At 41.1% G+C, this 12927-nt stretch overlaps 1 protein-coding gene across 3 annotated transcripts in view; it reads right to left on the bottom strand.

Moving 5' to 3' along the window:
- The window catches only part of runx3 (RUNX family transcription factor 3), a 52326-nt gene that overhangs the window by 4010 nt on the left and 35389 nt on the right, over positions 1-12927 (bottom strand). For 2 of the 3 annotated variants that reach the window (XM_077621206.1, XM_077621209.1), the window contains 2 exons: positions 12146-12289; positions 4980-5057 (listed from right to left, as the gene is read on the bottom strand). In XM_077621206.1, the coding sequence (XP_077477332.1) occupies positions 4980-5057; positions 12146-12289 (222 nt within the window). The remainder of the gene's footprint in view (positions 1-4979; positions 5058-12145; positions 12290-12927) is intronic. The other variant, XM_077621208.1, reaches the window with a different exon arrangement.

Here is a 12927-nt window from a genome sequence, read left to right as displayed (position 1 = left end):
AAACTGGCACTCACTCGCACCCACTCAAGCCATTTGCTTGGCTGCCTTTGTGGCTTTCATGTGTCCAACATGCCCACATGACTGCAAGTGTAAAATATGGATTTGAACGGCAGAAAAAAGGATCTTGTATCAGGGAAGCAAGCAGTTGCATGCTTCAGCCCCGAGGGGAGAAAATGCCACATTTGCGTGCCACGCGCTTGTTGAAATGTCTTTTCCCCATGTCTGCAAAACTGAGGTCCATTTTCACATTAAAAAAGAGATTCCTTTTGCGCTTATATAGTAAGGCTTTAAAAAAAAAGTATACTATGTCGTTGTTTTAAGAAAAAAGCTTTACTATATACTTTGTCGTTTTTAAAGAAAAAAGCCTTACTGTACTATGTCATTTTTTAAGAAAAAAAAAGCCTTACTATACTATGTCGTTTTTAAGAAAAAAAGCCTTACTATACTATGTCGTTTTTAAGGAAAAAAAGCCTTACTATACTATGTCGTTTTTTAAGAAAAAAGCCTTACTATACTATGTCGTTTTTTTAAGAAAAAAGCCTTACTGTCGTTTTTTAAAGAAAAAAAAGCCTTACTATATTATGTCATTTTTTAAAGAAAAAAAGCCTTACTATACTATCTCGTTTTTTTCTGGAAAAAAAGCCTCACTATACTATATTGTTTTTTTTTTTTTTTAAGAAAAAAGCCTTACTATACTATTTTTTTTAAAGAAAAAAGCCTTACTATACATGGTCATTTTTTGAAGAAAAAAAGCCTTAATATACATTGTCATTTATTTGCAAAAAAAGCCTTACTATACATGGTCATTTTTATTTTATTTTAAAAAAGGCCTTACTATACATGGTCATTTAAAAAAAGTCTTCTATGCATGGTCATGGTCAAAAAAGTCTTACTATGCCTGGTATTTTTTTTTTATAAAAGCCTTACTATACATGTTCATTTTTTTCTAAAAAGCCTTGCTATACATGGTCATTTAAAAAACAAACTAAAATGCCACATTTGCGTGCCACGCTCTTGTTCAAATGTCTTTTCCCCATGTCTGCAGAACTTTTCACATTAAAAAAAAGATTCCTTCTGCACTTTCCAATAGTCCTGCCTTCCATTTTTCTCTTTGCCTTCTTTTTGGGGTGTTGGAGTCGAGTCACGGTGGGGGCTGTTTCTTTTTCCAGAGCCTACCAGGCGCTGAAGCTGGTATCTGATTTCACGCAAGGAAAATTCAAGCCTTCAGCTGCTGTTGTTTCGGGCGAAGTGGAGTCGGCCCACTAATTCCTACCGGACTCCCAAAAGAACTCCGTCTGTCTCTTTCTCTCTGTCTGTCTCTCTTCATCTTCCCGTGTCTGAGCTATTTTTAGTCCTGGGCGAGCAAGACTTCGGGCAAAAAAAAAAGGAGGAGTCCGCAAACGGTCCCGATGAATGGACTCGGTGGAAAACCTGCCGACTAAACTCGACCGCTGCCTTTTTTCAAGGGAAACTGGACTGGACACGTATCACAACATCTTAATAGGCTTGTGCAGTCTCAAAGCTCTTGGCTCCCATCCCAAGTGGAGCTCGCTACCACCCAAATAGCTCGCCAGCGCATTAGCTCCCTCTAGAGGACGGGGGGCTACGTCAACCGTCTCGGAACGTCCGGGCAAACTTTTGCAGTCTGTCTTTTCTCTGTGCAAACCGCGGCGCATACTTTCCTGCTCCCACCCAACATAAGTACAGCCTTGGCTGTTGTGGCTGCGGTAACTGTGGTGTATCGTTGGCAGAGAAAAATCGACACCAGTAGTAGCTGCTTGTAACCTCCGCATCCCCAAACCACACATGATCTCCATTAGGCTCATCTGAAATGTGTTTGCGAAGACAGGCGAGGAGATGGACCCCAGAGTCCAAAGTCTGTGATGTTCACAAAGCGACTAGCGGGGAACCAGAACTAGTAAATATATATAGACTTGGTAAGAACACAGTGTTCCATTGCACTTTCCCTCTGAAGCCTAGCAGCACACACTTATTTCATTTTGGGGCGGAGTCCTTGGCCTCTGTTTTTGCTTAGATGAAAAAAAAAAGACCACTAGTTCACAGTGAAGCGTGGAACCCAGATTGGAAAGGAGGTTTGACTCATTTGCTTCTGGGGGGGAAAAAAACTGATTTTTCGTGTTCGCACCAAGGTTAGTTGGGAAGGACCACATCTCTGCGGGTTGGTCCACAATTTTGCCTGCGCCACTATCCACGCGTGAGATGGCTGGCAAAGAGAAGATGCAAATTTGGGGCGCTCACCTGTGACATGTTTACATAGGCTCGATGCAAACTGTGACGGAGAGTGCGGTAGCAATGTCGCCTCAAGCAAATTAGTCGAGGGAAAGTCGTGAGAGTGGAACGGGAAGCATTTTCAGATCTTTTTCCTCATAATTGTATTACTCACAATGGCAAAATTCTGTACTGTACTGAGTATTAACGACAGTTGTAGGCCCAAGCTTATATAGAAAGGCTTTTTTAAACATGACCATGTATAGTAATTTTAACAAAATGACCATGTATATATTAAGGCTTTTTAAAAAACCGACATAGTATAGTAAAGCTTTTTTCTTAAAAACAACATAGTATAGCAAGGCTTTTTTCTTAAAAAACGACATAGTATAGTAAGGCTTTTTTCTTAAAAACAACAACATAGTATAGTAAGGCTTTTTTCTTTAAAAAACGACATAGTATAGTAAGGCTTTTTTCTTAAAAAACGACATAGTATAGTAAGGCTTTTTTCTTAAAAAACGACATAGTATAGTAAGGCTTTTTTTCTTAAAAAACGACATAGTATAGTAAGGCTTTTTTCTTAAAAAACGACATAGTATAGTAAGGCTTTTTTCTTAAAAAAACGACATAGTATAGTAAGGCTTTTTTCTTTAAAAAATGACATAGTAGATAGAGTAAGGCTTTTTTCTTAAAAAAACGACATAGTATAGTAAGGCTTTTTTCTTAAAAACAACAACATAGTATAGTAAGGCTTTTTTCTTTAAAAAACGACCATGTATAGTAAGGCTTTTTTCTTTTAAAAAAATGACATAGTATATAGTAAGGCTTTTTTCTCTTAAAAAAACGACATAGTTTAGTAAGGCTTTTTTCTTTAAAAAACGACATAGTATAGTAAGGCTTTTTTCTTAAAAAACGACCATGTATAGTAAGGCTTTTAAAAAAAGAAAATGACCATGTATAGTAAGGCCTTTAAAAAAAAATGACAATGTATAGTAAGGCTATACAGATCTTTTTCCTCATACTTTTCTTACTCACAATGCCAAAATTCTGTACTGTACAGAGTTTTTACGACAGTATTAGGCCCAACCTCCTATCTAGGGTTAACAGGTTCCCTCTGATTAACTGGTTTGGGTAGCTTGAAACTTGCCTTCCGTAATAAATGCAATTAATGCTGATAAGTGGGTGTGGATGCCGCGATGACATAGCGTTTCGGCCGAGCTAGCGAAGTAAACACAAATGATCTCCGATTGTTTATTCAAGTTTGAATGCTCGGAGGCAAATGCATAATGTTGAATGCAAATGATAGTCATCGCTCTCGCATGTCGCGCAAACGATTTCGGATGATGAAAACAACTAATTCATTCATCGCCCAAACACGGGTTGCTTTATATTTATCTTGACCTCAAATTGTAATTTACTTGTTTATTAGATCCTCATGTTATGCTTCCCACGAGACGTGGTGTCATCTCTTGTTTTGTTCGTTCAATTGGTCAACAAAAGTATTTGTAGGTTGAAGTTATTCTAATCCTGTTTTGTCTGCGGCCTCGTCATAAAACGGGGAGATAAGTCGGAGGGTGTTGTGTGGCGCTGTGGTTTGCGGTGGGTCGAGGACAAATAGGAGACGACCGGGGCTTTTTGACACAACTGAGAAAATCCAAAATTGCCGAGAAGCAAAATGAAAAAAAGAAAGAGTGGGCGGGAGAGATGAAAAAAAAAAAAAAAAAAAAGTCAAGCAGGGTGGCGGCGTCCTAGGAATGTTCCGGGCTGTTCGCGGGCCCTACGGGCAAAATGAAACAGACTCCAAAATTGTCAGAATGGCACACCCTGTGTTGTGCCCGCCATTCCAGTCTCGACTATAATTCCTGCTTTTACTCCTCTGGCCTTTTTTTTCTTTTAAATTGGGATGGAATTTAAATTTATATTTTAAAATCTCTGATTTTTTAAGTGATGCTTCTGGGCTGTGCAAACAGGTTTTCGAGGCACCTAGCGTTAATCTTAACTCACCTTTCTTTCGTAACGTCATTTAAAGTTAAGTTGTGTGTTTACGTGTGTGTACATATGTTTGCTCAGCTATATTAGCATTTTTAAAAGGGGGTAGAGGCTTTTTGTAAATAAAAAAAGACCATGTATAGAAGGGCTTTTTTAAAAAAATGGCCACGTATAGAAAGGCTTTTTTTAAATGACCATGTATAGTAAGGCTTTTTAAAAATGCCTATGTATAGTAAGGCCTTTTTTTAAAAGGCCATGTATATTAAGGCTTTAAAAAAAATAATAAAAACGACCATGTATAGTAAGACTTTTTTTTTTTTTTTAAAACGACCATGTATAGTAAGGCTTTTTTTTTTAAAAACGACCATGTATAGTAAGGCTTTTTTTTTTTTTAAATGACCATGTATAGTAAGGCTTTTTTTTAAACACCATGTATAGTAAGGCTTTTTTTTAAATGACCATGTATAGTAAGGCTTTTTTCTCTAAAAAATGACATAGTATAGTAAGGCTTTTTTCTTTAAAAAACGACCATGTATAGTAAGGCTTTTTTTTTAAATGACCATGTATACTAAGGCTTTTAAAAAATGACCATGTATACTTTAGAGGCTAGTATTAAAGATCGAGAAACGAATTAGGGCAAGTCAATGAAAAATACGCCTCTTCTTGAGAAAAATCCAACTTACAAAACCACTTCTGAAACTAATTAGTTTAGTCATTCAAGGTACTACTGTACAGATATGGGAAGCTTGGAGAGTTCTTACCAGGCCACGGTCTGAGGTCCTCTTCCACTTTGCATGTCTTCAGAGAAGGAGTGTCCATCTGATCTTGCCACAGAGCTGCTGAAAGACAAAATTGGTATCAACATGACATGACATGCAGTAAATCATCATTTCAGAAATTTTGCAAAACCATGCGTAGGTGTTGTACAGTATGCGCGAGGTGAGGAAGTCGACCCTCGAGCAATATAAAAAAAACTCAGTCGGGGGGGAAAAAAAACCCTTCACGATGCACCCGTCAAACTGTCTTGGCATGCGGCGGTTTGGACATGTGTCTTCCTCTCAAAGGCGGGCCTCTGCTGACTGAGCAGTGGGCAGCGATGGCTGAGTTTTCACACCAGAGTGAGAGCAGCCTTGGAGAAAACATGCCTGATGGATGCTTGGCAGATATTTTAGGGTCTCGCAGGTGAGACAATGGCGTGGCAGTGGAAAGTGGGAAAAAGGCAAGGGGCGGCCCGGCCAGTAAAGCTGTCAAGAAGCAAACGTGGTGGGAGGACACGCTGGCCCAACGCGTGGGACCCTGCTTCGCACTCAACGGCCACACCGCAAAAGCGCTGACACAAACAGCCTCTGTTTGCTCTTGGTCTGAAATGATGCACTTGAGTCAGGTCGCCCTGAGGAAACCTCAACACGCACAACCACCTTTGATATCCAGTCTATGGAAAAAAATTGGTGGACCGTGACAATAATAGGTAGTGAAAAAGAATTGGAGAATTTCTCAAAGATTTACGAGTGTGCCCGTGGGGAATGTTTGCCATTAACGTACAAGAGTAGATACTGTCCCATCCACCACCAAAGGGTGCCAAATTGACGCATATAATTTCAGTATGGGTGCCAAACTGAAGCATATAATTTCAGTACATGTTTGAAGTGTCCGAGATCAATGTATCACTTCATGAGCAGCGTTCACAGCTCGTGAATGTTAGGCGGAAATAAATAAAAGTATCACACTCTCTGCCATGTGAGTATTGCCCATGTGCACATCGCACTGACGAGGTACAAATGTGGCATTTCTGCGAGGGTGCTGAAGCCTATCCAGGCAACATCAGGCTGCCGATACTTATACTAGTAGACCGTATCGATACCAGTATGGGACACGAGTTGCACGAAAATGTCTTGGTGATTTGAAGCATCTGCAAACAGCTACGGCAGGCTAGTAAACCTGCCGCTGTGTCAATTAGGGCAAATAAGAAGAAAGATTTGGACGGAGCACGATGTTCACCACATCGGGCTCAGCATGCGTTAGATCCGCGCTTCCCCTTGGCTTCCTGTGCAACGGACAAAATCGGCACTAAAGCTCACAATGGCAAATTCTTACATATAAATGGCCTTATTCAGACGGGCTCGCGAGCAGCTGGTGTGATTTGCTCAAGAAAATAAACATTTCCTTCAAATATTTTGATTGGCCAGCAGACAACATCAATAGCAGAAGCACAGATTACCCCTGTTAATAAAAAGGCCCACCCCTGGGTGGAGCCGGGGGGAAGCGGCTGAGGGTGTGGGGGGGCGATATAGGAAACTACACGGCTAATAGGGCACGCCGTGCGTAGTTTTGAAGAGGACATAAATAAACACGAGATAGTTCTTATGGGCACCGAGCGGGAAGACGTTTGAGCCAAAATGGCGACCGTCCTCATGACCAGGGTCCGCGATGCCTGACAGATATGAGGCGCAATGAACCGTGTCATTGAGAAAGAGTCAATGCGGGTCCTTGTGCCGGCTTCCTCTTTCACTTAGGCCTTAGGCGTCTCGGCAGCGAGAGAATGCGAGAGCGCTAGCCGGCGAGAAAGAAAGACGTCAACCGGGAGAGAGCGAAAAAAATCGTGCGAGAGATGGCCTTGGCTCAGCTATGTCGGACATTTGATACGTCTTTTGAGCCCTCACTTAAAACGTGAGCAAAAACAAACCCGTGGGCTGAAAATTTGGGAGTTCTTTTGGAGGGCTTGACACAGCCACCCCCTAAACCCTGGCACTTCCTCTTTCCCCCAGACTCAATAGAGACCGTTCATGTAGTTTCTATAATTGCTGAAACGTAAAACTCACTCTTACCCTGATGTGAAATTACAACTTAAAGAAAAGAAGCCCGAAAAATACAACTAGCTCTCGCTTTTCCATTTCTTACCATTCTTTTACACAACTGTTTTTTCCTGAACCATTTTCAAAAAGAAATCCTGAACCACAAGAAAGTCTTCCATTCACATCACAAATAAACTTTATAGCAGCCATTGACATATTAAATAAATACTTTTAAGGACTCGTTTGGTAGCGCTGGCCCCAGACGGCACGCTTCCTGCTGAGGTTTGGCAGCGATCTTCTAACGGGGTGACGGACGGCCACGCATTAAAGTCCACGCCTTAGCTACCTGATGGTGCAAATTTCCTGTCTCGCTCATGCACCTAATTGGCTGATCATGTCACTCTGGATGTGGGAATTACTCAGAGGGTCTTGGCTACGCTGGTAGCCGAGCGCCACCTCCAATCTGGGGGGCCAGTCGGCTTGTTTATGTGGAGTAAACACTGTGGTCACTGTGGACGAGGCGGGAGGGGCCTGCTTATGTTAGCCTGCTTCTCCATCAAACAAGATTTTCTGGAACCCGGTCCAGAGGTAATAGCTTGAGCTTACAGCGAGCTAGCAGAATGCAATTCAACCGTGTCATGCATGCTTTCACCTTTAAAGTCAAACTCAGTCTGGTTCGCGGGCCACAGTCATGCCAACTAGATCTGACGTGGGCCAGACTGGTTTATTTTTGGCCCAAAAAGTTAACTTATTGGCCACCACTAGGCACGAGCTTGGCTTTTTTAACGACCACAGTCCATAAAAGGGTTAACATTTCTCACTATTTTTGTACATTAAAAAAGCTGTTAATTTATGCATGCATGTTTAACAACATTTTCAAGTCTTTATCAAAGTAATTGTCTTGAACGTATCGGATTCTTCAGAGAGGAACTCGCACGTACAGATGTTGAAGGAAAAACATGGTAAATGATACTAACTCAAAAGGGCCTGGATTTTCTTTTGGATTTGAAATAGCTGTGTTTCCTCTTGTAAAAAAATGTTTTAAAACCCGCAGCTGATTGTTAGAGGCTTTGCCAAAGGCGCGTTGAGTTTATTTTCTGAATTTAACGTGAAAGAAAAACCTGCAATCATTTCTACCTCGATGAAAATTACATTTTAAATCTAACGTTCATGTTTAATTAAGCAGTATGGATTTATTCCAGGTTGCTTAAGAAATAAAAACAACTTCCATAGTGTTCCTAATGTTTTTTTTTCTTAAACCAACAAAGGCAAAGTTTAAAAGTTTTTAAAGTTGCTATTTTTTACTAGACAGTAAAGTGAGGTCGCAGTGAAATGTGAAAATGATTAAGTGTTGCCACCCTTAGACACATTTAGACATAGACAATCCAGAATAACAATTTAGATCGTCAGATGTGCTTGACTGCACGAGTCAAACCGTGAATTTCAAACCGCACACACACAAACACACCCTCCGCGTTTCGCTCGGAATGAGCTACATGTCTAGCAGGCTTACCTGTAACCGCAAAAGAACAAAAACAAGCAGTGAGCGCAAAGTCTGCCAAGGTGCAGGAATCCTGTTACTGCATGCACTGTAATGAGCTCTTAATTATCCTGTCTGTCTGGGAGACTTGTGTACAAGTTCCCTTACTGCCATAAAACTGCAAGATGGTTTAGTTTTTTTTACTGGGCCTATAGCGCACATTGAATTAGCATACAGTCATTTAGTACAGTGGTACTTCTACTTACAAATGTTTAGGTTTTACGAAAAATCTCCACTGGAAACTTTTAACTCAAGATATAAAAAAAGTTCCCAGTTACCAAACATGGAAAATTCAATCATCTAATAAAATTCTGTATTTATTTTGACATTGTAGATTGTTCTCCCACTCTGCTGGCTTCCCATTGGCTAGAAGAAGAATAAGTGACTCCATGATATTGCCCAGCTTGACGAGGAATGCCTTGTGCATTTTAGGAAAATGATGTAAAGTCGTCAAAGGCAATTGTGGTTGGATAGATATTTCCCCAAATTACACATGATTTTAAGTTGTGTGTTTACGTGCGTATGTTTACTCAGCTTCCACTCGCATTGGATGTCAAATGCATCTCTACTTGAGAAAAATCAAAGTGACAAAACCGCATCTGGAAGCACTTAAATTTATAAGCAGAGGTACCACTGTATATCTACGTTTAGCAGATGTCTGAGAAACACTATTTCCACTAAAGAAAAAAACAGTTCAGACAAAAAAAAATGATGCCAGGAGTCGAAGAGTAGACGTTAAACTCCAGTTTTTACATTGGTGATTATTTTATAAAAGAGCGATGATTCAGACAAGCAAAATTAAATATACCGTATTGGCAAATGACACGTCTGGCTGTCTGCTATTTGTTTATATGTAAACGCCTCCTCTAAATGGGCTTGAAGAAAACACGACTTTAGCGTTTCAACTTGTAAAACTGCTCCGGGTGCAGTCATCTTCGTACTCTGATCAAATGGACTTTATTCCTAGACTTCTGTACTTTGTGTGAGACACCTGCGCGAGCATACTTTGTCAAAGTCGACAATAACAATGAGTATCCGATTCAGAGGCGTAACTGAGGGTAAATGCAGCAGCTACAAAGGTGTAAAGTTAACCCCTAAGACGCGTCTTTTGGGTAAAAACTAGTTTCGCTGTTACGCTCGTGTCTCATTATGATAACACTTCAAGAAGGTGGGCGGGTACAGGTCCTTTGTTTAACAATTTGACAGCGCTTGTCCTGTGGTATGCCACCATCATGCTAATACCACATATTAAGGCGTGTGTGGCTTTTGTAGCCGTTCCCTTTCACTGCTTGTAAAAAAGGCCTCCAGCCCTCACAGCGAGCGAGGCTGTTCTCTTCCCTCTAAGGATGATTATGCTTCAAGTGTATATATTAACGCAATGCCCACAAGCCTTTTCATAGGAACAAATCGTGTGTGGCTTGGGAGCTAAGTACCGCTGTGTTAGAACTAGGGTTGCCGACACGGATAGCACATTTAAAAAGATTTTGGGGAGTTTGTTTAACATCTTTTTCTTCATTCATTCATTTTCAACAATGCTTATTCTTTTCAGGGTCACGGGTGTCTAACATCTTTTTCATTTACCGTATTTTCTCACATATTAGCCGCCTTCGCGTATAAGCCGTACCCTTAAAATAGCCTTAAAATCGTTAAATTTGACAATTTCTGTTGTATAAGATGCATACCTGTCAACCTCTGCCGATAACTGCCCTTATAAATGATTATTGATTCCCCTTACAAACCCCCAAAAAACCTTACAAACACCGTACGACTCGTACGTTGTCCCTTTAAGAAGCGACGTCAGTCAGGGTCTTAACAAGTTCTCCGACAAAAAACAATAAAAGTCCGGGAAATTTGGAGCTTTTCTTTAGCCTAATAATGACTAGGGCATTAAGTCTGACTAAATAGTAATTTGCAGTTTGTATTTAGGGAATTTGAGCAACGATTTAAATGGTAATTATCAATAACCTTCCGGGCGACCAAAAGACCGGCGACCAAACGACCGCGTACCGGTTTTCCATCTTTAGGCGTACCCTACAACTGACTAAAATGAATCTACAATTTCCTGGCAACCAATTCAGAGCCCACAGTTGGCTGGGATAAGCTCCAGCACCCTCTCACCTCTTGTGATCATCAGCGCTACTGAAAACAAATGAATCATAAAGCAGCCTTACGTGTACTGTAACATAGTAGTGTTTGTTTTTCTGATAAGTCACTTTCCATGTTTTGTGTACAGTACAAGCTGTACAAGGGATCTGCATTAGCATCAACAGGGAGTCGGGGGGCACGTGGGAGGTGTACAAAAGTCCCCGTGTTATCCTGAGTCAGCTGCCAGATACTGCAGGACCGACGACGCGAGTCCATTCTGGTGACTCAGTGCCGGGTAAGCGCAACACAAGGCCAAAGAGCGGTTGCGATAGGCGCAGATAGGACGCCGCTCACCCACGCACGGCCCCGCGTTGGCAAACAGGCGCCCCTGAACACGGCAACGTGCTGATCCCAAAGTAATGAGATTCATTAGCCGTCATGAGAACTAAAGAGTGGGCGGGTAGAGGAGGAAAGCAAACGCTGCGTGTTTAGTCTACGTGAGTCCAGACGTGGAATCTTGTTAAAGAGTCTTCGGCATATGACGGAGGGCGCACACTCATCTTCACCCACGCAGCTGTTCACAGTGTACGCACACGTCGCAGCACCTAAGTCCGAGTGGATGGCTAGCGAGCCCCCCGGTATTCAGCCCGTCTGAGAGTGACGTGATTGCCAAGGTAGCGGGCGGCTGTTACATTCCCCAGGCTGTCCTGTGTGGAGCGCAGAGGCCAACCTCTGCAGACACGCCAATTTGGAGCTGGCAGAGAGGCTGCCGTAGCACCTGCCCGCCGACGCAGGGCATGCGGGGACAAAGCGTAGAGGGGCTTGCCACGCTTGGAAAATGGGGGTACATTACGAAATGGTGTCTTGAAATGCGCCTTCATAGCGAGGACTTTGGGTTTGGGATTGAGTATTGAGGTCAAGATGGATAGAGGAATGAAAAATGTCAAGTAAAAAGAGAAAAGTTATAATGGACTTTTATTTAGTTGTTTTAATGTTTTATTTGATTTTTATTTTATTTTATTTTTTTTATTATAATTTTTTAAATATTTAAATATTTTTATTTGTCAGATTTTTTCCTTTTTTGAATTAAAATAGTAATTAATTTTCAGTCTAATTTAAAGTGCAGAAGAAATTATTTTAAATTTTTATATATTTTTTCATAATCATTTGAATTTTCATGTATTTATCAATTCTCCAAAGGTGTATTTCTTAAATGAAAATTTAGACATCTTGCAAATTTTATATTTCTTCCTTTGTTCACCGATTGACATTTTAAATGCCTATTTTAAATGGATTTAAAAAAAAAAATTAGTTCAGTTTAATGTTCTTTTTGAAAATTTTAATATAATCTAAATATTGAAATCTTTTGTCTTAACATATTTTCCATTTCCTTTTATTTAAATAGGATTGGCTGTCAGCCATTTAGGAGACAAAGCGTCCCTCCCCTCTTGTTGAACGGCAAACAAACAACATTTTTTCATGTGTTAATATCGTGTACATGAATGCTGACCTGGTGTGGAACTGAGGTGGCTTTGTGGGAGTGGCCGAGGATTATTGTTGACCGGACCGATTCGCATACTTCGCTGGTAGCGCTCGATCTCCGACAGCCTGTCTGAAAACTGCTTCTGGGAGTCTTCCATTTTCACTCGGTGGCCTAAAAGACAAAAGTTACACAATAAGAAAAATCACGCCAAAAACCTTCTCGTCAAAATTTTTACACCACAAATTCAGCCCATGGGCCACATTCATCACAACCAGACCTCAAGTAGGCCCAGCCAACATTGTTTGACGCCCTTGACTTACACAAAAAACCCTCAAAATGCTCCGTTCAATGATTTGAACCGCAATAATAACTGCGTACCACTTTAAATCCGAATCAGTCACAATGGACGACCGAACAATGTCACCCTGTTTTCAACCTCCAAACGCAAAAATATTGTCACAAATGCGGCGGACCTTGAAATACAGACTCTAGGGTGGCAAAGCCGCACCTGCTGTCGTGTCATCCAAAGATAACGGTTCTAGAAATGGCTTTGCAAGATGTTATTTTCCTCAAATTGTACACAACAGCGATGACAAACCCAAGACTTAGTCACTGGGAAACACACACAGCAATCATTTGCGTCAACACGAGCCGTCGTAATCTTTCCGAAAACCCCGAAAGACCAAAGCGCCCCTTCCCCTTCGCAAGAAACCTCTTACGACGGCTTTTAACTCGCATGTCAGCCGACACAAAGACCGCGCGGCCACTTTACATTTATCTGGACACACCTTAAATGTCCGAGTCCGGAT

Source organism: Stigmatopora argus, chromosome 15 (genome assembly GCF_051989625.1).
Source record: "Stigmatopora argus isolate UIUO_Sarg chromosome 15, RoL_Sarg_1.0, whole genome shotgun sequence".
Classification (NCBI taxonomy): Eukaryota; Metazoa; Chordata; class Actinopteri; order Syngnathiformes; family Syngnathidae; genus Stigmatopora; species Stigmatopora argus.
The sequence above is the reverse complement of the archived record's forward strand: the minus strand, read 5'-3'. Positions and strand labels throughout refer to the sequence as shown.